Raw genomic sequence first — 25670 nt, forward strand, 5'->3', positions numbered from 1 at the left:
TTCCCAAAGCCATGCGCGTCACCTTTTCCCCTTTCATTTCTTACACTCTGCTTAGTGCTCTTTCTCGGCTGAGGTTGTACAGATGCCTCTCAATGTCCCTGGGATCCTAGCGCCATTTCAGCTGCTTTGGAACCCGAGGATTATCTTGCCTCATGTCATAGTACAAGGTAAGGTAGCTTGTCTAGTTCCTGGGCCGACTTTTCTGACCGTGTTTCCCCGACTAGGAAGACGTCCGCCATATTGACTTTGCCGCCCTAAAGAGGGCAGGCTATCGTGGTGCTGTGTTCGACAAAGATAACTGCCTGGTGTGTGGGCCATGCTTTCACCTTCGCTCCTCGCTTATACCTGCCTAGACAATTCCTTATGAGGACCGTCTCGTGGACGAGCTGTCGGTGGGTGTTGTGCTTGTCTTGAAGGTTTCGCGCATGTTTGACAAGGTTTTAGGAATCATGGAAGCAATGCAAAGAGACGTTTGGAGAAGGGAACGTGCTCATAGTGAGCAACTCTGCTGGAACGAAGATGGACGCGGGCGAGATACAGGTACGAAACGCGTCTGCTGACCCCAGAGTTTGACCCCTGACCCGTCACGCGTCCTTCATCAGGCTGAGTCCGTGTCCCACCACCTCGCCGTTCCCGTCCTGCGACACTCCACTCCAAAGCCAGGGTATGCATGCATATCCTCGATACGCGCCTATTTCTCCTCTCTGCGGCGACCGATACGTGACGACGAGCTTATCGTAGTCGGAGACCGCGTGTTCACCGATGTGGTACTCGCAATACGCATGTCGAAACTTGTGGTCCGACGAAACGTGCATTCCGACAAGGTTAACTCGGCAACGTTATCCAACGAGAGAAGACAGTCGCTTGGTGGCCCGCTATCGATCCTGACGATAGGTGTATTTAAGAAGGAGAGCATGGTCATGCGCTTCGTGGAGAAGCAGCTCATGGGAGCGGTGGAGAGGTGGACTGAGGGTCGTGAGGACATTTCAGACTGGAGTAGACGGTTCGTGAAGGAACCTCCACGGATTGAGCCGTCCAAACCACCTAGCATCGTGTCGAGATTGCTTTCGAGATTTTCTAGGGCATAGCCAATATTCTCTTGCTATCTTCCTTGGTCATACTATCTAATACCGGCATAATTCACCTCACTCTCGAATCATTGGCGTTAGTTCAAAGTTTGATTAGTAGAGCTTGCTTACAGTGTCCGAGCAGTTCCGGGCCACCCGGACCCAACTTCCCACGGACGACGGCCGGGTGACAAACGTCAGAGTGCAGTTGCGTTATTATTCGGCACGCCCCTCGACGCGTAGACCGTCCCATCCCACTCGTTCCTCAGTCTCCTCGACGATCAGCTCATGCCAGCCTGCTCATAGCAATGCTCGGTATTTATGTTTCGTCTCTGGCGAGGTCCCACTTGCTTGCGTCGTGTCGTGCTTTGCGCACCAGCCCTCTGACTCGGCGTTCGGTCACAACCCTCGCAAGCCCACGGTCGCCAAATCCTTTTGGCCCCCAAGCGTCGTTCTTTTTCAACAACAAGCTATACTCTACCCAAACACAAAGGTCAACATCTCCAGCCACACCCCAGACGCCAAAGAACACATCCATACTTTCACGAATCCTCCCCTCTACATTCCGTTCTGCATCCGCCAGCACCAGCAATGCCTCCTCCTTTCGCAAGGTCGTCGCGCTTGCAAGGCCTGAGCGGAAAGACCTCACGATAGCCGTCGGCCTGCTTCTCGTCTCCTCAACCGTGGCGATGAGCATACCGTTCACGATTGGAAAGCTCATTGACTTCTTCTCGTCTCCTAATCCGGTACGTGAACCATGCCTTGAATCTTGAATCATTCCTCGACGCATTTTGACACCCACCGTTACGTTCAGCAAATACCCTACGATCTTTCACTCGCTCAGGCGTCTGCGATACTCTTTGTTCTGTTTACCACTGGTGCGGTTTGCAATGCTGGGAGGGCGTTCTTGATGCGGATGTCAGGTAAGTTGCCATGAGTTCATATGACCCAATGTGAAGGATGCATTCATGTATGCGATCTAGGCCAACGAATAGTCGCCCGTCTGAGAGAACGTACTTATGCTGCAGCCCTGCGGCAGGAGGTCGAGTTCGTGGAAAAGGGCGAGGGTGATGTCCTCAGCAGGCTGAGCGCGGATTCGAGTATTGTCGGAGAGAGGCAAGTCTTAGAACGTTCAATACATTCCACCTTTGAGGCTAATATATTTGACGCGTAGCGTCACGAACAACCTCTCAGATGGTCTCAGGGCATCCGTCATGTCTATTGCGGGGCGTACGTTCTCCCGTTATCATATTATTTCCGTGTCCCATCTGAGTTTATGACTTCCCATAGTGGGCGCAATGTTCTACATCTCTCCGCAGCTGACCCTCCTTATGCTTGGCATCGTGCCGCCTGTTTCTTTGGGAGCTGTATGTCAAATTCGGCGTCCATGTCGATCTACAGAACGCTTACATGTGGATATAGTGGTTCTATGGTCGCTATCTGAGGCGTTTGTCAAATAAAACTCAAGAGGCGCTAGGAGAAATGACAAAGGTCCGCCGTCCTAACGTTCTCCCTATCCAGTGTCTAATACGTTGCGGTTCCGTCTCCGTTAGGTTGCCCAAGAGTCATTGTCAGCCCTCCGGACCGTGCAAGCGTACAATGCCGCCCCGCAGGAAGAAAAGAAGTTCCACAGCAAGGTTACGGAGGTCCTGAAGCTAGCACGCAAGGAAGCCATCGCGAGCGGGATATTCTTCGGAAGTACGGGTTGGAGTGGTAACCTAACGATGCTTGGCCTGCTCGGATACGGTTCGTGTGTTTCCATCCGTTCCGACCGTCGGTCCCGTGCCTTCCAAAGTCTAACCTTGTTTCACAAAACATGCAGGCGGCTCGCTCGTTTCAGAAGGCATGATTACGGTCGGCAACCTGACAAGTCTATTGCTCTACACCGTCTACGTAGGCAGCGGCCTTCAGATGCTAACGTAGGTCTTATCAGTGTTGTCCCCGTTTGCGTCCGTAAATGCTAACGTGATTCTAGGACGTTCTTCGTGAGTAGTTTTACTGTTGACTCGTTTCACCTCTCAAATTGGTAACTAAACTAACACTTACAGTCTTCGATCATGCGTGGCATTGGCGCCGGTACCCGAATCTTCGAGCTCCTTGATCGGGAACCCGTCATCCGCCCGGATACCGGTGTCCCACTTGATCCTTCCAGACGCGGCACGGTGCGGTTTGAGAACGTTTCGTTTGAGTATCCTACTCGTAAGGAAGTCCAAATTTTGGACAATTTTAATCTGGAGATTGGAGTTGGTGAGAGTGTTGCTATCGTGTAAGTGCATCCATTTTCATTTCCGCATCTCTTCTCACGTTGGCGTTTGCTTCTTGCATCCGACTAGTGGAAAGAGCGGCGGAGGCAAGTCATCGGTCCAGTCTCTTCTGCTGCGGTACTACGATCCAGTGAAGGGTACGATTACCTTCGATGGGCAAGGTAACGTTTTACTTAATGCAACGTTCCAGTTTCATGAATGCTGAGGCGCAGTGCGCAGATATCCGGGAGTTCACGCCGTCTTCATGGCGCCATATTATTGGTATAGTGCCCCAGGTAAGGCCGATGGTAGCAAATGCAAAGATTGCGATACGCTAACGCACGATTTAATGAAGGACCCGATTCTGTTCACAGGCACCATTGCCTCCAACATTGCGTACGGTAATGAACACGCAACACGGGAGATGATTGAGGCTGCAGCGCGGGAGGCAAACTGCGAGTTCATCTGGGGGATGCCGAAGGGCTTTGACACTGAAAGTAAGCTCCTGTCAATGCGAGACCTCGGATATGAGCACCGTTTTTAACGCTCGAAATTTTCTACTATTCAGTTGGACGTATGAGTCTTAGCGGTGGCCAACGCCAGCGGCTTGCGATCGCGCGTGCATTACTGAAGAAGCCGGCGATACTTGCTCTGGATGAGGCAACAAGCTCTCTCGATGCAACCTCAGAGCACCGGGCACGTTACTACTCCTTACTGAACAATGGCTCCGAATCTAACTTGGCTTTCTAATCTTCCTGACAGGTTAACGACGCCATCGACAAGATTCTGATGGGCCGCCAGACGACTTGTATTATTGTGGCTCACCGGCTCTCTACAATTGCGAGATCTGAACGCATCGTCGTGCTAGAAGGTGCGTCGGAACGTTCTTAAGCAGTGCCTACCTATGCATATTGATAAATGAACGTCAATGCTTGACAGATGGGCGGATTACAGAGTCTGGAACATATCGTCAGCTAGTGGCAAATAAGAACTCGCGCTTCAGAGCATTGATGGCCGCCCAGCTTAACGCTGCCGCCACAGGCGATGAAGAAGTACGTCTTCCGAGCCCTTGATCAGCTTCTCATACTTAGACTTGACGTCGACACATTATCTAATCTTCTCTGCAGCAGCCCACCGCTCAATTATCGTAATCACTTGCTAACGACTATAGAACAATCATATTTATAGATATTGTTTGCTTGAATTAATGAGCTATATCACATATCCGATCTCATCTCGGCATGCGGAAGAGTCGTTCCACATGAGTACGACAGCTGACAGGCCCTAGGCGCAAGGGTTCTTATGGCAAGTTTGAAGCAACATGAAGCTTATTAGAACGTTCTTACGCCGTTTAAACTTTCACGATCGATGTCCTATCTTATTCGATCCCGTTTGCGAAGATACTTAAACATCCTCTCGCAGCCGCAGTCTGATCACGCCTCCGCCACCCTCCAGCAGTTTTGTCTTCTTACCCAGACACAACGGTATGTACATCCCACATGTGGCCCTTGTCTAAAATTACCCCCGAGAGCTGCGCCTTCAACAACCCTTGTCAACGATCGCCCTTGTATACATGAGTCTTGACACGAGCTGATACTATGCTTTGCAGTCACCCGCAAACCCACACCTCGCTGCAATGCCCCAGTCGAAGACGTCAAAAACAACCGTGGCGCAACACGCTGAGAAGATGTTCAGCTACGCAGAGAAACCTCACGCCTATCGTCCCTCGTCGTCTCGAGGGCCCGTTTACTATAAGACGATCAGGCCACTTGCCGGAGCCTGGCTTACTCAAGCTCTTCCTCGCCCTGTAACCCATAAACCCAGTCCTTCCTTCCTCCACATGATGCAGGACATCGTCCCCGAGCACATCCAGACTGAGCTTCCTGATGCTTTCGTTCGCAGGGCGAATGAAATTTTCCGACCCATCATGCTTCACTTCGTCGCGGCCTTACAGTTGATCTTGGGCCAGACACCTACGCGATACACGTGGCCGGGATTGACCGCTGCGAGCAAGCTCCAGTGGGCTGGACGCATACTAGACGAAATCAGGATCGTAATCGACAAAGCCTTCCAGGAGGACTCTGACGATGTCTGTGAAATGTTTAGGGAGATGCTTGATGGGTGAGATCCTTCGTCTTGCGCCTTGCTTCCTACGCGCTGATCATGACATGATGCCGTACAAGGTATGAATCTTGCCAACGCCAGCTGCAAAAGAGATCTTTCTTTGAGGTCTGGGGATGGGATGCTGATCTGAAGGAGCATATGCTCAAGTGTCGGGATCTCTGGGACTATGTTTTGGTATGAGCAACTTATCCGCTAAACGCATAAGATTCGACTTACGAGCAAACCTGTTCTCAGCAACAGGCCGGCGTTGATCTGGAGAAGCGCGACCCGAGCGTTATAAAGAGTAATGAATACTCGATTACAGTTGCACCAAAGTTACACGCTAACTAAGCTCGCAGACTTTATCAAAGATACTCGGCAAGAAGCGGAACAAAGCCAGCTTGAATCGCCGAGTTCGCTTTTCTCGCCGATATCATGCCAAGACCGGTTCCCATGTCCTGTACCGGCATCGTCTGACGGGAGCGTGTCAGATATCGACGAGTCCAATATTGAAAAGGTTGATATGCAAGAGGTCATTAAGAGCTTGAGAGCCACTTTCTCGGCTCCTTTGCCAGTCGATGGTATTGCAACTGGGCCCAGGGGCGGGGGTAAGAGAAGCGACTCCCTCCCCGTCTCTATACGTTTCCCCACCAATTCGAACACGACTGGTGACTCTTCTCTCCTCACTTGGCTGCTCTCATACTCACCACTGTCTCAGATCCATTCCGCCGCCGAGGCGAGAGCCCAGCCCCATTCAGGAGAGCTTCTCGTGCTCTTTAAGCTCAGAGGAATGATTTTTATCAGTCTTTATTTTTTCTGCCAGACGACAACTGGTAGTGCTGTATATGTACCACTGGTTTGCATTTTATATTAGCGGGGAATATGGTTTGCGAGAGAAATGTTGCAGGGTTTTTATTTTCGTATTTCTATCCCGTGTAACACGTTTAAAATGCTTTTGAAGTCATATATCATATATCACTGAATGTGTGGAGGCACGCAGCGAATTGAATCTTGCCGTCAAAGACTGCATAATTCTTCCTGCCATATATGATGTATAGTATTTCTTCTAGGGCCTCGAAGGTTTCAATACACATATTTTACAGAATACATAAAAAGAGGAGAAACAAACAGACAGAGAACGTTCGCTTCCACGAACATGAAGCTCATGCTTCGCACCGGATGTGGTTGTTCACCGGTGATCTTCCTTCGTGTATGGTTATAGGCACTTCTACTATCGAAGCGCAAATGTCTTCCTTGTCAAAACATTCAAGATGCCTACACTTAAGAGCACTGAATTTTATTATCGAAAGACTACGTAGGCGGTACACCGGAGAGGTTACCGTGCGCAAGGCTATGTTCATTCCTTTAATAATGAGAACGTGAAGCCCCAGGACTTCATAGATCAATAACGTGCACTCTAGCCAATACGCCGATTATTGCGCGGCTAACGACAAGGCGGCACGTCCACGAAATTTACCACCATGTACACAGCACAAAGTGACGCTGGCACTGTCGGAATCAAGGACTTCCTTCAGCATGAAAAGTCAAGAAAATAATATGCGTCGGTGGCAGTTTTCGTGACTCACTGGCACTGAAAGCGTGAGCAAGATATAGCTACAATTCTCAAACGTCATCGCAGTCGTGATTATCGTGAAGTCATGAATGTCGTGTATGCAAGTAGGCAACCCTCTACTCCGAGTGAACCTCCGATGATTTCTCTGAGTCCGTAGCGGTCTTTGCCGGCCTGCGAATACGTAAATGATGTTGGTGGAACCAAAGCATGTATGAACCAACGTACCTCCTAACTCCACAGCAATAACACACACGAGCCGACAGTAACCCCACTGCAATCCACGTGGCCACCACTGCGGCGAGGATCATCCACACCGCGTTTCCAAAGTTGACCGTGAATGTCGCTCCGGAGAATAGCGTGTTGATCTTGGACTTTACTACCAAAACGATAGCAAGATCGGCCGCGAACACGACCGTGCCGAGCGCCGCGCATACAGCAGCGATGATGAGTGCAGCGAGGGCGACGTCATGGTCGTGAAGGAAGAGCGAGAGACCGAAGACGACAGTTGACAGTGCTGCACAGACGAGGTGCAGGACGAGGAGAACAAGCAATCCGCCAAGCGCAAGATCTGCGGTCTTCGTGGCTATGCCGGCGTCGGTAAGAATGTACGATGGAACAGTGTACCCCAGTTGCGGGCCGATGCACTGAGATGTGTTCAGTGGGCTGCGATAGGCGAAGAATAGATTGTGGAGTCAGCCTCAGCAGCTCCTGAGAGCACATGGGAAAGCAGCGAATATCACATACCTATACGCACAAGCTCCCCACACGCCGAATCGTAACTCCGTCGCGGCGTCCGAGATGGGATCGACCGAGTGATATGCGGCGACATCGATGATGTAGATGCTCTTGATGATCGGCAGGGAGAGACCGACGAGGAGAAAGAGGAGGAAAGAGGACAAGTAGATGATCAGGTTACAGAGTGAGATGGCAACGTGTTCCTGCAATGGTCGTGGGCATTTGCGTATCCAGGAAGGAGACATGGCTGATATGGTTCGTTTACGCTTGTCCAACGTTGTCTTTGATGTTTCGTCTCCTCAAGCGTCTTGACTGCTTGAGTAGGCTTGAGTGCTCGTCGAGTGGATTCAAGAGCGCAGAACCTCAAGCAAGGAAGAAGGAGAGATGGACACCAGAAGCCAAGGTGTCTCAGCATGTTTTGGAAGCATGGTCGCCGTATATACCATTCCCATACGAATTCTCATGGCTAGCGACGAAAACGAACGCGCTGGACCGTGATTCGCAGTGGCAGGCTGCCACGAGCTCACGAGAAGACAAGTTAAGCTGAAGCGAGCAAGGTGCTGGCATCTGACCGTGCCAACTGATCTGTTTATAGCGGATGGGGTTTATAGGCTGCCATCAACGTGCGTCTCCACAGGCGGCTGAGAGCGCCACCAAGGTTTATCAGGTGTTATCAAGCGCTGCAGAGTAGCGATCAGGTGGAGGATGCACCCTAGTCAACAGTGGAGTAAGTAGTGTGCTTTTTAGGTACATCCTGAAGGCAAAGGCGCTGGGGAAGAAAGCTCCAGAGACAGAGTGCAGCAACCCTGTGAAAAATGAGCCAGCGCGGTTGCCATGTGCTGGCAATCGGACGCACAAGGTCCGAAAAGACGCACTTGTATCCAGAAGCAGCGGAAATTTTATGGGGAGTCAGGAAGCTCAAGGTCATAATAAACCCCGAGAGGTAACAGATGCTCCGCTTTCTTGCTGTTTTCCTATGAAGTGACGAGTAAGCGTAGTGTAGGCGGTCCATGAATGCATGAGTCAAGGTAGATTTTAGGTTTAAGACACCACGCAAATTGCGAATGATTTGCTTACTAATCCACCTGCATATATCTTGGCCCCCAATCGTGATCCGTTTTTGTCATCGTCTGTGGACAGGCCTCCTATTGCGCTGGTAACACTACGCTTTTCGCTCACAAGCACAAGTTATACGAAGACCCACTTGGCTAAGTTTATACCGGCCTGTTCTGGCGTTATAGCACCCTTGTTGATTCAATAGTACAACTGGCACTGGCACCAGACTGGCACCTCACCGTTTCTGAAAGTGACACGTCGACGACACGTCCATCTGAGCGGTGCTTGCTGACACCTAGTTTCCTTTCGTGCTTACCAGTTGATTGGATGGGGCTGAAAGAACTGCCCTTCGACGTTCGCGTCGAGCTCTCTGGCACGCCCATTCGGCCCGCGTTCCTCTCAATCCCGTCAGGTACTGGAAGCCGCTATGACTCGCAGCTCAGTGGTTGATCGATGATCGACATGCGGTCTCTACCATGGCTAGAATCGAACGCGGCGATACCAATATCAGAGCGAAAATAGTCATCGGATTGCCAACGGTCGGATCATCTCGCGTCAATACGACACTGACCTTTACAGAGACCTGTATTTACTTGATGTCGAGGACCCAAAACTTCTTATTCGTACGTAGCGATGGAAGGATATAGTGTGTTTAGCTGGGTTGAAGTCACTGAAATCGTCGGCTGTGATGGATACATGGGGGCCATCATATATCGAGAAGAAACGGACAGTACACATGTGAAACTATGAGACAAATCTTTACTCGAGGAGCGTAGTTGAAGGAAGCTGAAGAATATTCGAAGGATGATATCGAGGTTTTCAGATACTGCGCAGATTAACCTCAAAGAGGTTTACGTGCATTCCTTCATCCATACCGAGGACGATGTTGCGGTACAGTGGTCCGAGTTGGATATGGTCATCGGCCCATCAGCGATCCTCGCGCTGTGGCGTGACTCTGTCCGGCCCCGATTTGTTATTCTAGATTTTGATGAGCCACGGACTGACGCCCCGGCTCAAACAATTGTGCGCAATAACGAAGAGGCGAACCAGGCTTAATAATACTCGTGAACGGGAGAATTTGCCTTCATGAAGGCACGTGGGAGACATGAAAGGAAAAGAGGATGGAAGGGCTCAAGTATGAAATCATAGTATTAGACTTCTGCTAGCTTTTTCTAGCTAAGGTAGGCCGCACTCATAACCAACATCATCACGTGCCAAACATGTGACGCAAATTTGGCGGGCGGGGCAGCGAATCCCTTCAGAATCCCTGCCAAAACAGCCCACGTGAACAGCACGTGATGATGTTGGTTATGAGTGCGGCCTACCTTACCTAGTCCAGCTTCTAGGTGAAGTGGCATAGAGTCAAATAGAATCAAGGTCGTGTAAGATTAGATTGGCTTACCAAGCATACTAAGTAGATAGCCGTGAAAATTTCGGTTATCAAAGAAAGAACTGACCTTTGCTTTTCTTGGTTCGTCCAGAAGCACTAACTTGCTTGTCGTGAAAGAGATCGAGCAAAGGCAATGCGGCGCAATCCGGGAGTATCCCAGAGTATGAAGCGTTATATGAGCAGCAAGGTATAGTTAATGTACATCCAATATTTGCAAACCAATTCGATCCCATGCATGGAAACCAACCCGTAATAAAAATAGCAAATATACAAGCAAAAAAGTCCCAGTTTGCCATCGACATCTACGTGCAGTAGATGGTGCCGATGTAGATGCCCTGGTACGGACCAAGGTGGTCGAGGAGGTCGCTCTCAAAGATATTGGGAACTGTGCTGATCGTGCACTGCGAGTCGGTCGCGTCGTCGTCACCGGGACACTTGTACGCGTCGCTCGTAGACTCGATGTGGATCTCGCCCTGGACGTGCGAGAACCCCAAGAAGCGACCAGGCAAGATCGGGATGGGGTCCAACTCGTTGTTGATGCGGACAAAGTCTGAGACCTATAGATAGACGGATCAGCATCAAGATATGGGGCCTCAAAAGCTTCACCACTCGGACGGGATGCACTGACCTGGCTATCAAAGTACGCCGCGTAATTGGGATCGCCGACGCGCGGCGTGCCGTACGTCTGGCCCTTGACGTGGATGCTCGCCGGGAGGTTGAGCCGCATGTAGAGCGACTCGAGCTCAGAGAGCGCGCCGCCGAGCGAGTGACCGACGAGGACGACCTGGGTCGCGCCGTACTGCGAGATGAGACTATTGACCTCCTTCAGGATCGGCGCCGCGGTCTTGGCGTGCTCGTCCGCGAAGCCCTTGTGCACCCAGACATCGTCCGGTACGCCCGGGAAGAGGGTTGCGTCTAGGTTCTCTTGTGCGATGTCGGCGTCGGTCAGATCCGACTCGCTGTATGCGCCAGAGACAGTGAGCTTGTGAACGAACACGTTCATGCAGATGAAATCGAAGAGAAACGCACAATTGGGTCGGGTCAGTGCCCTGGTGCGCGACGACAACGGAATTTTGGGAGGGCCAATACCCGACGAAATCTGTAATACGAAATCAGGATGTAACCAGCGTCTCATCAATGAGAAAATAGACATACAATATTGGACGCTGTCACCATCGCCACCCGTAAGCGTCGCCGTGAAACCAGGCACAGCATCACAAGCCTCTGTGGGTAAAAAGGGAAAGATTAGCATTTGTACAAAACCTTAGCGCCTACGCAGCGATTGGCTGGGCAACCGGCGTACCTCCACAGTTCCATCCCTGGATCTTGCTGGGGTCGCAGTATGCCGCCCGCGCGAACTGGGTGTATGGTGCCCAGGCAGAGAGGTCGCTCGCCGAGACCTGGGTTACCGTGTTCACCCAGGTTTCGACGGGCGTGGGCGACGCGTGCGCGCCGCGGAGGACAGCGCTGGCAAGGGCGAGGGCAAAGCTGGTGGAGGCACGCATGACTCTTAGGTTGAGCTGCCGGGGCACGACGGGTATTGGCGCGGGTGCGGGGAAGCCAGCGGGGGGAAGCCTGACAGGACCACTGTGCCCCGCACTCCCCCGCGTTTTATACGCTCGACAGGAAGGTACATCCCATCAAGTGACCATGCCGCAGACGGGACAAAGAGCCTGAACAAGGGCTGATGCTGGGTGATGATAGGTGATGATGTTGCCCGTCGACGCGGCACAACGGTTCCCGCAGTTGTATGCCATGGTCCCTGAGCGCCTGAGCGCGAGCACGCGAGCACACGGACACGGGACTATAGGGCCTTGTGGCCAACCGTCAACCCCAGGGCTCTTGGCCAGTCTTGGAGACTCTTGGCCTATTCTTGGGTCTGGAGAATGCTGAGTGGACAGGAAATGCCCCGCCAGGTGGCATCGAAAATCTTGTCCATCAGGACCGATGGGACCAGGAACGGAACACGGGGAGATTTGTCGGGATGCCGCGCGTCGCCGACAGCTTCCGCGGCGTGGCTGGGACAAGTCTCAGAAAATTACATGGGGACACGGATCCATTGCAAGGCGGGGTGCATACATCCAACTCACGATAATGAAATGCGGGGAATACGAGTGTGGCACTAGTGTGGCAAAGTAACGTCCCGTGGTCCTGATGCCTCCGCGTCCAATCGCGCTCTAGCGCATGTTTAGGTTCCTGAAGAAAAGGAGCCAATCACCAGAGGGTCCCGCAGATGTGCCATGCGTGCGTGAGCGTAGAAGAAGGTAGAACAAGGAACGAAATACAATTAGCTGCAGATCGTCGTGCCAAAGAAGCACCCAGGAGACGTACCTCCGCACTACGCAAGCTGAGAATGGCCTCCAATGACGCCGTGTTCCGCGTGGCTCACTGGCTCACTGGTCAATGAAAGGCACTTCGGGCTCCCCCTATATATAAGTCAGGGCATCTAGCGTGGTCCTGTGGCCAAAACACCTGAGCGCGAAGAAGAGCGTGATTACGTCGGGAAGCTGATATCTAACACCGGAGCCGGAGTTATCAGCAGAACGTGCGACACCAAAACTATGGGTGAATTGGTGGACAACGACTCGGAAAGGTGAACCAATGACCCCGCGCTGTCCACATTGCAAGACCTCGACGCGGAGCATGCATGCATACATGCACTCAGTGTCTCCTCCTCTTTGGCCCTGAGCAAAGGTAGCACTGACGGTATGTAATTAAGCATGGTATGGTTTTACACTGTCCGGTATCGAGTGCTCAGCTAGATGACGCAAGGGTAAGATGGATCAGGAATCAGATGGAAGGCGAAACATAGGCCCAGCAGTCAGTACATCGTGGATTTGGTATATTGCAGCACCAGCGCATTCAGCTCAACGCGGGCTTTTCTACATCGATAGTTTTCTTCCTTGGTCTGTAGAATAACATCAATGAGCGAGCGAGCCCAGAAGTCTCCCCGTAGGTGCAGGGGGGATAACAAGACACGCGGAGGCACTCACTGTCTGATTCCAAAACAAAAGAACATCCTCGCCATCAGAACTATCACCGCGCCCCATATCAAAAAGTCGCCTGCGAGGACCATCCACGTCGCATTCCCAAAGTCGACCTTGAACGCCAGTTCCGGCGTAAGCGGGCCAATGTTCGTCTTGACGAACAGGGTGAATGCGATGTCCGCCGCGAGCGCCGCGGTGCCGAGGAGCGCGGTGATGAGGGCGAGGAAGAAGGCACCGACAGCGATGGGCTGGATGTGCAGGAAGGGCACCATGAAGAGGAGGATGAAGGAGAAGGCGGCGCAGGCGACGTGGAAAATGAGCAGGGACTGGAGGACTCTGAGCGCGTGCGGTCCGAGACCGTCGTTGATCCCCATGTTGGTCAGGACATCGTAGGGAATCTCATACCCTAGCGAAGGGCCGTTGCAGATAGTTATGTTTGGACTATATGAGCATAGTGTAGAATGGTAAGCTTCCCTGCTTCAGTCGAGACGCATATATGCAAGGAGGGAGGACGCACGCGGAGGCGCAGACACCCCACATGCCAAAGCGTGTGACGCTGCTCAGGCCTACGCTGGGGTCATTTGATTCGACTGCATAGACCTCGAAGACGAAGATGCGTTTTATGATGGAAGAGGAGAGGGAGACGAGGAGGAGTAGGAGGAAGAACGCAAAGATGAGGAAGAACACGATGGCAGCGATGAACCGGTGCTCGCGATGGACGATCGTCTGCGTCTTCGCCTTGCTCGCTGCTGGAGTGGTACTTGCCCGGGATGACTTGAACCTGCTGAAGAACGTGGGGGCCATCGTCGAGCGTCTGTGAGCGTGGCCTGGCGGGACCTAGGTGAGGTCAAGGAGCTCCAAGAACCGAGGCGCGGGACCACTTGACGCTAAAGGGTCCATTGGTTCGCTGACCCAGGGACCGGCAGACTCGCGGCATAGCAGAAAACGCATGGATTGTTCCTTGATTGTTCCGAAACCATCAGTTCACGAGCCTATAGTAGATTTGACTGAAAGAGTTGCAAAGAAGAGGACTCAAGTGGATTCGTATTCGTAGAGTGTCAGGACGATAACAGGCAAGGATTGCAATGCGGTACACACTGCACATACTTCAAACGCTCGCCGGTCCAGAGCTCCGTGTGCGCGCATTGGGGGCAATTGCCCTTGTTTCTGTAGAAAAACTCGAAATATTCCGGGGTAAATCTTCTAATTGGGCAGGTCATCTTCTACATATGTACTTTCGAGCAGAACATTTTGGATATTTCGCACAAGTTTTCCCTGGAAACATCTACCAATGCCCCCAGTGCGTTGCGAATCTCATTCAATCTCCTTACATTCATGCCATCTGCAAAACACGTCGTGCACCCTAGAGAGATGTTTGTTCGTTCTCATTCTTGCGTACACTTCTCAGTCAAAACTCAGCACGGCACAGGCCCCACCGCGCGTAACCTTCGTCTAAAGAAGGGCCGGTCCTCGAGGTATGTTCTAGCACAATCCAGAGTCCTCCCGGAGCTGGAGTAACCTGCGACCAGGCATTGGATATTGGAAGGCTGCGCATTGGTGGGGGACTCCGGCCGCAGTGTTACCGTGACGCATGAGCACTATGTCGTATGCTACGGCCTATGGCCCCATAGTCGCCAAATAGTCGCATCGTCCCGAGGCATAGTCCGCGCTCTCTCGGCCAACGGTGCAGCATAGGTGCGGATGTATCCACTGACCTCATATTCTCGTCAATCTTCACCGACGTGTTTCCCTCCGGGAGTTTCCTGCGCCGCGACACGACCTGCCAAGCCCATTCAATCCTGTCGCGATCACGTGATGTCACCACGTCATGGGTGGGTCCTGGCCTAATTTGAACATCTGTCTGACGTCAGTCGATGACTCCTATATGTTAAAACGGAAGCTCGTCGTCTCCAAAGTCGGTTTTCAACCTTTCTCCAGCAACCCTATCCTTTGTTCAACGTCAACGCCATACAACTCCCTTCTCCCTTCATCCACTATGCAACGTTTGATACGCACCCTCAAGCCCAACTCGAAGAAGCACCACCAGAATGGCGACGAAGTGGTCGAAAACAGCTCGAGCACGTCAGATCTATCGAGCCCACAGATGAACGAGAGCACCGGATCCAACTTTGAGCTCACTGATAGTGTCCCCAATATCCCGCCATCCGCTGATGGTAAGATGGACGGGGCCGAACTCGCGGATATCGTCGCCAAGCACGGCCATTCTTCCGCCACCGCCTGGCTCGAGACCGACCACTACCGCATCTGGCGTCCCTCAGCCTCAGAGCCGATCAAGCAATCGTCTTTCCCTCCCGTTCAAGGCTACCTCGAGGCCAATAATTATGTCTTCGCCTGGGGCAACCCAATCGTCTCTGACGTCGCCGCGCTCAAGCCTACGCTCGAGGCGTTCATCGCGTGGGTCACGTCCAGGAATTCCAAGCCTGTTTTCTCCTGCGTCAACAGCGAGGTTGAGAGTATACTCGCGAGCATGGGCTGGGCGACTGTCTCATGCATCAACGAGGACGTCGTTGACCCCGAACACGTCTACGAGCTCACCCACGAGGAGGCTGTGACGTCCGATGACGGCAACGCGGGTATGGTCAAGGATATGAAGAAGAACCTGCGTCGTGCCGACAAGGCTGATCTCAAAGTGGAGGAGATAACAGGAGACGCTTGGACAGACGATGTCAAGAAAGAGATTGACGACGGCGTTGCTGCGTGGAAAAAGAGCCGTTCGGGTATCCAGCTTGCCGCCGTAAGTGACCTCACTTAGTCTCGCCTACTCCACTCAATTTGACCAACCTTCACATTAGACCGATTTTCTGCCATGGCTGGACTTCGAGCACCGCCGCTATTGGCTCGCCCGTCACGAGGGCAAGGTACGGCTCATCTCTCGCTATCTATCAACCGATACTCACAGAAAATCTCACTTTTATAGGCTGTCGGTATCATCATCATCTCCCCCGTCCGAGATCAGTACGTCATCAAGAACGCCGTCCACTTCCCCAAGGCGCCCAAGGGCACCTCGGAGCAGCTTATCCACCAGGCCCTCACCGACCTCCGTAACGAGCGCTCCGATGGAGAGGACCACCCCAGCGTCGGCGACATCTCCGTCACGTTCTCCATCTCCGCCGCGGGCGATCTCAAGCCAACGAAGAACATCTCCGGCTGGAGGTTCACGTGGCTGAACAAGACGTACAGCAACGTCTCGAGCAGCGCCGGTCTCTTGAACCGCGGTGACTTCAGGGTAAGCCTTTTATTTGGATAGTTTCGAATCGCGAAGTTACTAACCCATACCGCAGAGCAAGTTCGACTCAAAGCGTGAACCAATGTTCGTGTGTTACTCGAGCGAGGATGGTTTCGGTCTCGACGGCATCGAGACGCTCGTCAAGCTCCTTCGCCGATAGTGGTTTGAGTATACCTCCACATCAGCGCGCACGTGCTAGACGAATATATCCCCGCACTATTCAATTCCTCCCGGGCGACTCGTCCACTACACACGTCTACACGAACGCCCATACACGAAAGCACCACATAGACCACCGGTTTCCTTTCCCTCGCGTACCTCATAACTCTTTCCCCTACCCCGTCGCTCCCTCCCGCTGTTATCGAACGAACCAACGGACATGTGTATCATCATCAGTTTAGGAAACGTAGCATACCTAGTACGAAGCTGTAAAGGCACAGCACGTAATCTTTGTAGCCATCACTCATACACGCTCGCTGAAGTGGTGTAGTATTTCATACCCCTTGTAATAGAGCCTTTGAAATACGATACGAATCAAAGTGTAATCGACGTTCTTCGTAAGCTGCAACCATTTGTCACTGCCCAGGCCGAGACGTATTATATTAGGTCTCATGGCACGTTTACATTGTGGGAAGTCAGAGGCTACCGTCAGCTCATGATGTCGACGCAGCAAGCAAGGTGAATATTGTGCAAATGGAGTATCTATAGGTGTCATGCCCACATTACATTACATAATTGGTACAGGGTATAATGGGACCCCAAGTTTGCAGCGCTGTACGTACAGTTACTTACACGAGGTGAACATCGATAACGTCACAGCCCAAGCGCTTTCTTGGCTTCCTGGAGCGTTCTGGTGTAAAACTTGACTCTTTCGTTTGGAATCTGTTCTGCACGAGCACTCTTCTCGTTAATACTGAGGGCTGCCAGTGAACAGAAGTACGCGCGCTGATACTGCTTCAGCTCCAACGCCGTATGAGAAGCATGACCCAGGCACGCCGCGAGCAAGTACCGGACTCGGGGTGCAGCCTGGGCGTATGCGCCGCCTGTGATATCATCGAAGATCACCAGGGCCGCTGCGAGCTCAGCAGCGTCGGAAAAAGCAAGATTGGCAAGTGTTATCGCAGGAGCGCCACCCACGCCATTGTCTCTCCACTCGTAGGCCTCGTCGAGACGGCTACGGATACGACCGACAGATATCTTGAGAAACCGTCTGATGACGTCCGGATGCGTCATTTGCTGGATCTGAGAAAGAGATGTGGACGAAATGCCATCGGGGGTCTTTTGCAGGAACTGGATGCCGTTCAAGGCATTCCTCTGCGCCAACACCACTAAAAGGCGGGCAAAGGCTATTGGTCCTAAAACGCGCTCCGGAGATACGTGAAAAGGGGCAATATATTTGTCGTTTTTGTCTTGAAGCTCCACCCATGCTGGCCATTCGCGGATATCTCCGCTGCGATGAGGCTCTTTGCCAATCTTCAAGCTGCCCTGGTATGCGATTGCTAATAGCGAGTAAATGTCGCTGTTCTTAAGCCCAGCTGCATCGGCGTTGTATGTGAGCATCGCGATGATTCGAAGGATACAAATGCGACAGTGGCCTTTGCGTTGATTTAGCGAGGTTGGACCACAGCTAATATGAGCCACCTACCGGCTGTCTGAGAAAAACTCTCACGCAAATCTTGTGTGAACGGGGCCCGCGATTTTCCATAGAGTGCTCTAGCAGCATGAAAACTACTGTAGTGGAAACGAGTCTCAGTATAACACATAGGAATATGGAGGCATCGATACTATCGCTCACCGCGTCCACTTCTCAGTCTCTTTAGGGTCAGGTACAGAGTTTATCCAGACCTGAGTGAGTCTGTCCGTCCAGTCGGGCTGCGAGACAAACACTTGCGTATACTGGCCCATCGCTTTTGCGTCCTTTACACCAAGCGCTTTCAGCTCCGCTGGATGCGGGACCCCAGGAATTGCGTCAGATGGCCACCGAAAAAAATCGCATAGAGCTGCGCATGCCAAGGATGCCGTGGCTCCGTCTGGGTAGCCATGAAGGCGCTCTAGAATGCAGCAATCAAGTAGCAAGTCAAAAAGAGCTGGAGAATGTCTGATAATTTCAAGGCGAGTCCTTGGGGACGAATTCGGGTTCATAGCGAGAATAACGCGTGCGGCATCCATGGAGTTTGATCGTATCTCTCCGAAGATGCGTCTTGCCATAAGACGGCGCGATTCGCGATTCTTGCTCCAGGGATCTTCGGGATATAGTCTAGCCAGTCGCCACTGCCATTCCGTCCTAGGATCAATTAGTAGATCCAATGTTGCCTCCGAATCTTGTAGCGCCAACGTGCATAAAGCTGATAGAAGGATACCAGCATCTTGTGGCTGGATTCTCGGCGAAAGTAAAGATGCGCTGCATAGCATGCTAATCATCCTAACTGCTACTCCACGGAACATCAAGAAACGATGGCTCAGGGTCTATATATGCATGGATCAGCTCAGCTTGGCAGGTAGAGAATTTCCGAAAAGTGACTTACCTTTAAAGATATATCGACGACTTTTAGCTTTGTCAATTTATCAAGCGCAGAGCGTAGTTCATGGATATTTCCTGAGCTGGATACCTGGACTGCGATGTTCCATGCCTGCCATTGACACATGTAGCCGTGCACGAGCCGACTAGCACCCGACTCGGTCGCCAAGGTTTCGTTCCACGGTACGGCAATTATATGCATCAACGACTCGAATAAGCCAGCGTTTACGCTTGCCTTGATCGATGAACTCCATTTCGCCGAGCTTGGAGCTATGCTCTCTGATGGAAATGCTTCATCCGAAATAACAGACTGGCATTTCACTGTCGTCAGCAGCTGCATTTGGTAACAGAGATATGCATGTTCACCAGAACTTCGTAGACGGATTCACTGTCTATGCTAAGCTCTTTCAGTTCCCTGAAAGTTACCGATAACATGGTGGAACGCTGAGGCTCGGAGGAAGCAAAAATTGTTTGGAGCATGCCTCTTCTCGAATTATACTCCATGAGCGATGACGAATGCTATGCCACAGAGCGCAATTGCAAGGCAAGCATATAGAATGCACCTGAGTTTGGACCCTTATTAATGAAGGTTTGAAGGCTCACCAGATATCGGATCAGAAATGCACTCTTCGTCGCTCAACGGGATGTTCAAGTTCATCCGATGAAGGAGGATGAAGGTTTGGTGGCGTGATAATAATAGTTGAAACGTTGAAGCGGCGCTTCAATATCTAAACCCTCGCAGCTGTCCGCGTACCGTTGGCGTACCGCTTAAGTTGCCCGCACCTTCGCTTTGCTCTCATTGTCGACGATACTATCATTTCATCAGTACTAGTGAGATGTATGTGAAGTTAGATAACTCCTCGAGGATTACTGTGGAAGCCCCACGCCACGCTTGATGTCCCGGGATTATCAAATCACTTTAGTTCCGAGCACCGCAATGAGAAATCTTTCGCGAGAGATGCACCCAACTGATAGCACCGCGGGTGGCGCCAAAACTGGGTTAAACAGGATCCTTGTAGTCGCTAATTACATCCACCGTATCATCTAATTCTTACCGAAGTTTGCCAATATTCCTAACAGAGCTGGGTGCTTCGAATTGGCAACTACTGCTATATCAGCTTTTCACGACATCCCTCTAGTGGATTCAAAGGTTGTGAGAGATGGACCATGAATCATTATAAACCTATAATTATGAGTGCTACTCTGGTCATCTATCGTATGTGATTTTAAGGGACAACCGATAGCATTCTATACATGCATAGCTGTATAAACTCGACTTCCTTGGAAATTTCCACGTGAATGTACATAGTTTCTCGGGACTCGATACAACCAAAATACCTGGAATTTGCGTCCCACAAACGAGACCATGGAATCGAGCATAATTCTTCTGCTTTCTCGGACGCCTCGCTAACAGATAGACTTATGGGGTACTTCTTAGTTCCAGCCAACGCAAACACGCAATTCTTCAAGATCCATGATGGACGAACTCAGGACATACCCCAACCCTTGTGACGAGAGTGTCGTGGGAGTGGACCGTTCTTCATCCATTCAGCGCCACTGAGGTGCTTTTGGTGCTGAGTGATGTGATGGCTTTTTGTCTGGCACCAGACCTCGGATGGGAGCTATGCCCGATCTTCGTCTGCAGACGGATTCTATTGAGGTGACATCAATCAATTCCGCCTTATTGAAGACCGTGATCGGGATGATGCAAGAGGGCTTGCTCTTGACATCACGCTGCGTCAGCAACGTTCTAAGGAGGATTAGCTCAACGCCTTTTGGTCGCAGAACGTTCTCTAGATTGAACCATTTGAAAGTTCACTAGGTTCGTAATTCATGTCGCTCTGATTTTTTTCCGAAGTGTGTGAGCAAACTGCTTGACATAGAATATTAAACGGATGAATGTAGTCGCAACAATGTCGAAGCCAGCGTCAATAACGTTATATGTGCCACTGCCAACCCTCCCTGGAACGTTCTCTCTCCGTTTCCCGCGGGTATGGAGCCTCAGGAGGTAGTACCGATTGGGGATGTGTCCATCTACTTGACTTCATCCTGGTCTGCCGCCGCATGTGGAACAAGCTCAAGTTGACCTCATCGCGAGGGATGTGCCTTATCCGCAGCCACAGCACGGAGAGGTCATTTTTCTGTACTACAACCGTTGAACGTGGATCTACGTCATCACAAACTCATCTAAGACGAATGACTTGAATCTGGCAATGGCGAAAGCCATGAAACTGAAGTCCATAGTGACGCAAATATATGTGATGATCTGCTCGGATACGCACACCGACAGTACCCCGCCAGAAGTTAAATAGTGACATGATGAGTCCTTACTAGGACGAACCATGCGCACACAAGAGCTCGCACAAACCAACCCGTGTCCAAGATTCAGCCAGGGATATGTTGTGGATCATCCCAAAGGAGTGCGATTAGATAGAAGCTCACATCTGTGCATACTCGGTATGCCGGGCATGGATAGCGCCTGCAAATGACCAGGAGTGTTGACATTGGTGAACTTACCCTCCCTCTGATACACTGATTGAGACTCACCTTCCACCACGAAGTCATAGTTCGTTACAGCATCAAGTGGTACAGTTCAGCCTTGCCATAGTTTGTCAGCATCAGCCTTCTTCAATGCTTTCTTGATCTTGTTGTCCCGACGGTTCGGGGCGAGCGCTAAGCACGTCGGGACGTTCTCTGGTTGCTCAACCCAGAGGTGATGTAGTACACCCGCCGTTGTTAAAACCTCAGAAAGCCTCACAAGAGCGGTTCCGTTCGGGACCTGAAGACGGAACAAATGAAGACAGAACAGCGATGATCAGCAGTCGAGTGAATGCTAAGGTAATGATTAATCTTACCTGATGAACGAGCTGTCAGAACGAGAGCATAAGTCCAAGAAACTCAAAGGGGGTACTCAGTCACGCCCCTTATGCATGCCCTTGAGATCGGCGAGATACGCTTGCGTGTTGGGGTCGCCTCGCGTCTCATGGATCACAGCCGTGGCGGCATGCGCTACCTGCGCCATCAGCGGCCCCACGCCCCATCCTTTGCTCCGCTCTTCCGAATCCTGTGTCGGGCGCACGATGTGATCCGTGAGCTATGGGGCAATGGATCGAGCCGAAACACTGCGCACCTCGAGAAGATCGCGTCGGACGACTATCTGCATCACAAGGGGGCTCTCCTTCTTCGGCGGCGCGTCTGTCCGAGGAACCTGTGACTCGGAATCTGAGATGCCGGTCGATTTGTTGTCTTTTGGAACTAGATTCGTTGCAGGACCTGAGGCCATGCATGTGGCTAGGGCGCGTCAAAAGTCGCTGGGGGCGGACAAGCGTAGGCCGAAGGAGTGAAGTGCGGAGCATGGCTCAGGGGCTCAATTAACGCCGGGATTGGTCATAGGCGCCGGTGGTTCGGAGTTCGAAACTCTGGGAACCTTTGTCTCCTCGACATCTTGCTCCACGGTCACTCTTCGTCCCACTATGACATCTCGGCAGTTACTGCGCACGTATCCATTTTTGCTATAGCAAGTGCCTTCAAACCGACATTGCTTACTATTTGTTCTGCAACATCATCCCCTGTCTGAGGCTGCGCAAAATCCAACGCACGAACACTTGAGTTCCGTCGAGCACGCGGCATAGCGGCTACCGCTACATATCTCCTTTTCCTCTCAGTAAGCTGCTAATTTTGTTTCAGTGCTAATTTTATCCTAGGAACGCTGCCGCACACGGCAGCGTGCTCCTTTCCGTCGACGGAAGCATCTTCATTTCGTCATTTCATTGCCCGAACGTTCAACGTTGTCAACAGTGCGTATGCCACTCTTTACCTTAATGAACCCTTCAAATATATCTCCGAAATTAGCCGAGCCCGTTTTAGTGGAATCGGTTTTTGATAGGTGTCGCCTATGTGTATACTATCGTGCAATGCTCTGTTCTGCAAAGACGCTTGCTTGTCAGTGCAAAAATACTACGATGGACCCCCCTCTTTCGTCCAACCTGACCGCTCACTCAATATTGAAATCGTACTGCTCCGGACAGTTTGTGCCTTACAATCAACATAGGGGACCTGAAACTGACGTTTCACGAAAATAGATGACTAAATTTAGCAAATGAATGCAAATCATCGAGCTACGTTAACTCGTGCTTCAGCTTGCCGGTTTGCCGCCAGCGAAAGCTCCTATAATCTCCATACACTCCAGCACTGGTGATAAGCGACGCAATCAGTCATCGTTGGACTCGCAGTGCTGAAGTCAGCGAGAGTACACCATTGCGCTCGAGAAATGACGACCGAGGGCTCGTCATGTTACGCTCGCCTGCGAGGTCTCTTTTGGTACGTCTCCTGAATATCGTACTATAAATGCCCTGTGAAATCATTCGAAGGTGATACCGAACCAAGCCCACTCATCCTCTCATCCACCAATTCATCCTCGTACCGTCTCATCTTTTACTATCCAACATGAAGTTCATCTCCCCCGCTGCTCTCGCTCTCGCCATTGCCGTCTCCGGCTCTGTCGTTGAAGGCGCTGCTATCCATCCCGGCGCCGGTGTACAAGCGTTCCGCAGGAGTCCTGTATGTGTGATCCATTTTATATATGTTTGTCGATGCTCACTCGATATCCTATAGCTCGTCGGAGATGACGCCATGATCCACCTCGCGGGGTAAGCAAACGTTCGAAGGATCCCCATTCTCAGTCGCTTACCTTGGCTTCAGAGGTGGCGATGGCTATGGTGGCTCAAGCTTTGGCAGCGACAACGGCTATGGAAAGAAAGACAGCGTACGTGTTCCTTGTTTCATTCTCGCAGATGGTTGCTGACGGAGTTGCGCAGTCCAAGAACGACGATAGCGTAAGTAACGTGTGCCAGCGGGCTACACACGTGGGGGCTTACACCTTTCTTATAGCACAAGAACGACGACAACAAGAAGGACAAAGACTACAACAAGGATCTTAACATCGACATCGACCAGAACAAGGACAAGGAGAATGTGCAGAAGAATAACGACAAGAACGCAAAGAACGACGATAAGGATAGTTCCAAGAAGAACGCCTTCAATTTGGGCTCGAAATCGGACCAGCACTCTGGTTGGAAGCGCGGGGGCGACGAAGTGAGTGCTTCTTTCGATACTGTTCGCTCCAGTGGCAGTTGCTAACTTGCTCAGGATAATGGCGGTAACTACGGTAAATTCAATGAGGTGAGTTAGAGTCTTACAGATCAAGATCTTCGATTTACATATGAGTAGCAGAATGCCAGCGGCAAGAATGTAATATTTTCATTCCTACCTCCCTTCTCGCCGCTAAATTACTCGTCTCGCCAACAGGACCAGAAAAATAAGAACGACAAGAACGAAAAGAACGAGGTTTGTTTAGTTAACTCTTCGTTGGATTGGACTTACGTTTTCCCCATAGAATAACGACGAAAAGGCGAACAAGGACAAGGAGAATAATAGCATCAAGATATCGGACAAGGAGAACAGCAAAGACGACGAATCTAACAAGAATGATGCCGACCACAAGGAAGACTCGAAGCAGAAAAACGACAACGCTTTTGGCAAGCAGGCCGCCCAACAGGGCTGGAAGCGCGGCAGTGATGGCTACGGCGGAGGCTCTGAGGGACAGTCTTATGAAGTGAGTTTTGACTCGTCTGCTTTACTCCGTGCAATAGCTGATGTATATCTGGCAGAACCATGCTAACGGCTATAACGTGCGTCTTTATCTTTCCTTATTCTCGTCTCTTTGACATGTATTAACTGTGCACGTTTAGAACGATCAGAAGCAAAATGACAAGGGCGAGAAGCAGGATGTGAGCCACCGCCCCCGCGTTTTTTCATCATCATCATCATAATACATTCGCTAACGCGCCCATTCCTTTACTCAGAACGATGACTTGAAAAAGTCGAAGGACAAGGAGAACACTGATGTCCATATCTCCGACAAAGAGAATGCCAACGACGATGAGTCCAACAAGAAGGATTCCGACCACAAGAAGGACGATAAGAACAAGAGCGATCACGGATACGGCAAGCAGTACGGCCAAGCTGGTCGTAAACGTGGTGGGGACGAAGGCGGGTCTGGCGGATATGGCAGCCAGAATGGTTCCGGCAAGAAAGATAGCGTAAGTCTTTTTTGCATGCGCTACCAAGACGTCCTTCTGATCGGTTTTATTCAGGACAAGAAAGAATCTGACGTGGGTGAATGATCACATTTCCTGAGCTACCAACCTAACGAGTGTATTCTAGCAAAAGAAAGACGACTCGAACAAGGACAAGGACTACAACAAGGACTTGAACATCGACGTCGACCAGAATAAGGACATAGAAAATGTTCAGAAGAACAACGACAAAGATGCTAAGCACGACGATAAAGACGATTCGAAGAAGAACGCTTTCTCGTCCGGCAACAAGTCGAAGCAGTATGGCTCTTACTAGTCGATTGATACTTGTTTTCGCTGGACAGAGCGCGGTATGAGTGTTATTGATGTGGACTATGATAGGCTCGGACTCCACTAATTACGTACTACTTAACGCATGTTTTATTCCCTCCAATGAATCTTTTCTTCTCTTCTACATCTTCGTCCTTTACCTTTGAAGTTTGCTGCGAACGTGAGCTCAGGAGTTATTTATCTATTCTCGGAAACTTCTCCTCGAAACTTTCCGCGGCTATCAATCAATCAGGCACGCGTCCCCTTGGTTGTCACCTTGTCACCCGCAGTCTAACTTCAACTTGCGCCCGAAAGGTGTTGTCAACTCTTGGCATATCCACACC

The 25670-nt window shown here is 51.2% G+C and overlaps 10 protein-coding genes across 10 annotated transcripts; 5 read left to right on the forward strand and 5 right to left on the reverse strand.

The window, feature by feature from the left end:
* Positions 1 to 82: 82 nt before the first annotated feature.
* CONPUDRAFT_56978 (HAD phosphatase) lies at positions 83 to 1088 on the forward strand (the record flags this gene model as incomplete). The annotated part of the gene is made up of 5 exons (XM_007770821.1): positions 83 to 167; positions 229 to 305; positions 354 to 392; positions 445 to 540; positions 603 to 1088. 5 exons carry the CDS (start codon positions 83 to 85, stop codon positions 1086 to 1088), a joined length of 783 nt encoding a protein of 260 aa, XP_007769011.1.
* Positions 1089 to 1352: 264 nt separating this feature from the next.
* On the forward strand, positions 1353 to 4540 carry CONPUDRAFT_82597 (uncharacterized protein). Its single transcript, XM_007771083.1, has 16 exons — positions 1353 to 1813; positions 1882 to 1990; positions 2051 to 2183; positions 2242 to 2297; positions 2358 to 2434; positions 2490 to 2558; positions 2621 to 2813; positions 2890 to 2986; positions 3043 to 3052; positions 3116 to 3333; positions 3401 to 3492; positions 3551 to 3606; positions 3666 to 3807; positions 3879 to 4006; positions 4073 to 4181; positions 4250 to 4540. Exons 1-16 carry the CDS (start codon positions 1376 to 1378, stop codon positions 4381 to 4383), a joined length of 2061 nt encoding a protein of 686 aa, XP_007769273.1. The 5' UTR covers positions 1353 to 1375; the 3' UTR covers positions 4384 to 4540.
* A 2157-nt stretch (positions 4541 to 6697) lies between these two features.
* CONPUDRAFT_165860 (uncharacterized protein) lies at positions 6698 to 8464 on the reverse strand. Its single transcript, XM_007771084.1, has 3 exons — positions 7731 to 8464; positions 7212 to 7649; positions 6698 to 7157 (listed from the first exon to the last, which is right to left on the reverse strand). Exons 1-3 carry the CDS (start codon positions 7964 to 7966, stop codon positions 7103 to 7105), a joined length of 729 nt encoding a protein of 242 aa, XP_007769274.1. The 5' UTR covers positions 7967 to 8464; the 3' UTR covers positions 6698 to 7102.
* A 1838-nt stretch (positions 8465 to 10302) lies between these two features.
* Positions 10303 to 11672, reverse strand: CONPUDRAFT_125023 (alpha beta-hydrolase; the record flags this gene model as incomplete). The annotated part of the gene is made up of 5 exons (XM_007771085.1): positions 10303 to 10724; positions 10796 to 11126; positions 11197 to 11266; positions 11323 to 11391; positions 11471 to 11672. 5 exons carry the CDS (start codon positions 11670 to 11672, stop codon positions 10470 to 10472), a joined length of 927 nt encoding a protein of 308 aa, XP_007769275.1. The 3' UTR covers positions 10303 to 10469.
* A 929-nt stretch (positions 11673 to 12601) lies between these two features.
* On the reverse strand, positions 12602 to 13989 carry CONPUDRAFT_165862 (uncharacterized protein). The gene is made up of 3 exons (XM_007771086.1): positions 13672 to 13989; positions 13161 to 13595; positions 12602 to 13075 (listed from the first exon to the last, which is right to left on the reverse strand). Exons 1-3 carry the CDS (start codon positions 13956 to 13958, stop codon positions 13030 to 13032), a joined length of 768 nt encoding a protein of 255 aa, XP_007769276.1. The 5' UTR covers positions 13959 to 13989; the 3' UTR covers positions 12602 to 13029.
* A 1298-nt stretch (positions 13990 to 15287) lies between these two features.
* Positions 15288 to 16743, forward strand: CONPUDRAFT_125025 (uncharacterized protein). The gene is made up of 4 exons (XM_007771087.1): positions 15288 to 15909; positions 15968 to 16033; positions 16093 to 16401; positions 16457 to 16743. Exons 1-4 carry the CDS (start codon positions 15334 to 15336, stop codon positions 16559 to 16561), a joined length of 1056 nt encoding a protein of 351 aa, XP_007769277.1. The 5' UTR covers positions 15288 to 15333; the 3' UTR covers positions 16562 to 16743.
* Positions 16744 to 17068: 325 nt separating this feature from the next.
* On the reverse strand, positions 17069 to 19551 carry CONPUDRAFT_165864 (uncharacterized protein). Its single transcript, XM_007771088.1, has 6 exons — positions 19523 to 19551; positions 19286 to 19438; positions 18927 to 19229; positions 18197 to 18867; positions 18047 to 18132; positions 17069 to 17996 (listed from the first exon to the last, which is right to left on the reverse strand). The coding sequence occupies exons 2-6, from the start codon at positions 19421 to 19423 to the stop codon at positions 17215 to 17217; spliced, it is 1980 nt and encodes a 659-aa protein (XP_007769278.1). The 5' UTR covers positions 19424 to 19438; positions 19523 to 19551; the 3' UTR covers positions 17069 to 17214.
* Positions 19552 to 21166: 1615 nt separating this feature from the next.
* On the reverse strand, positions 21167 to 22247 carry CONPUDRAFT_165865 (peptidyl-tRNA hydrolase II). The gene is made up of 5 exons (XM_007771089.1): positions 22050 to 22247; positions 21843 to 21983; positions 21775 to 21786; positions 21467 to 21698; positions 21167 to 21398 (listed from the first exon to the last, which is right to left on the reverse strand). The coding sequence occupies exons 1-4, from the start codon at positions 22200 to 22202 to the stop codon at positions 21513 to 21515; spliced, it is 492 nt and encodes a 163-aa protein (XP_007769279.1). The 5' UTR covers positions 22203 to 22247; the 3' UTR covers positions 21167 to 21398; positions 21467 to 21512.
* Positions 22248 to 22497: 250 nt separating this feature from the next.
* On the forward strand, positions 22498 to 23479 carry CONPUDRAFT_144447 (uncharacterized protein). Its single transcript, XM_007771090.1, has 4 exons — positions 22498 to 22716; positions 22772 to 22946; positions 23002 to 23239; positions 23290 to 23479. Exons 3-4 carry the CDS (start codon positions 23210 to 23212, stop codon positions 23425 to 23427), a joined length of 168 nt encoding a protein of 55 aa, XP_007769280.1. The 5' UTR covers positions 22498 to 22716; positions 22772 to 22946; positions 23002 to 23209; the 3' UTR covers positions 23428 to 23479.
* Positions 23480 to 25144: 1665 nt separating this feature from the next.
* Positions 25145 to 25441, forward strand: CONPUDRAFT_165866 (uncharacterized protein; the record flags this gene model as incomplete). Its single annotated transcript, XM_007771091.1, has 1 exon — positions 25145 to 25441. A coding segment is annotated over one exon (189 nt), but the record flags the coding sequence as incomplete, so codon positions are not given.
* Between the last annotated feature and the right edge of the window lie 229 nt (positions 25442 to 25670).

This window comes from Coniophora puteana (genome assembly GCF_000271625.1).
Source record: "Coniophora puteana RWD-64-598 SS2 unplaced genomic scaffold CONPUscaffold_7, whole genome shotgun sequence".
Taxonomy (NCBI): Eukaryota; Fungi; Basidiomycota; class Agaricomycetes; order Boletales; family Coniophoraceae; genus Coniophora; species Coniophora puteana.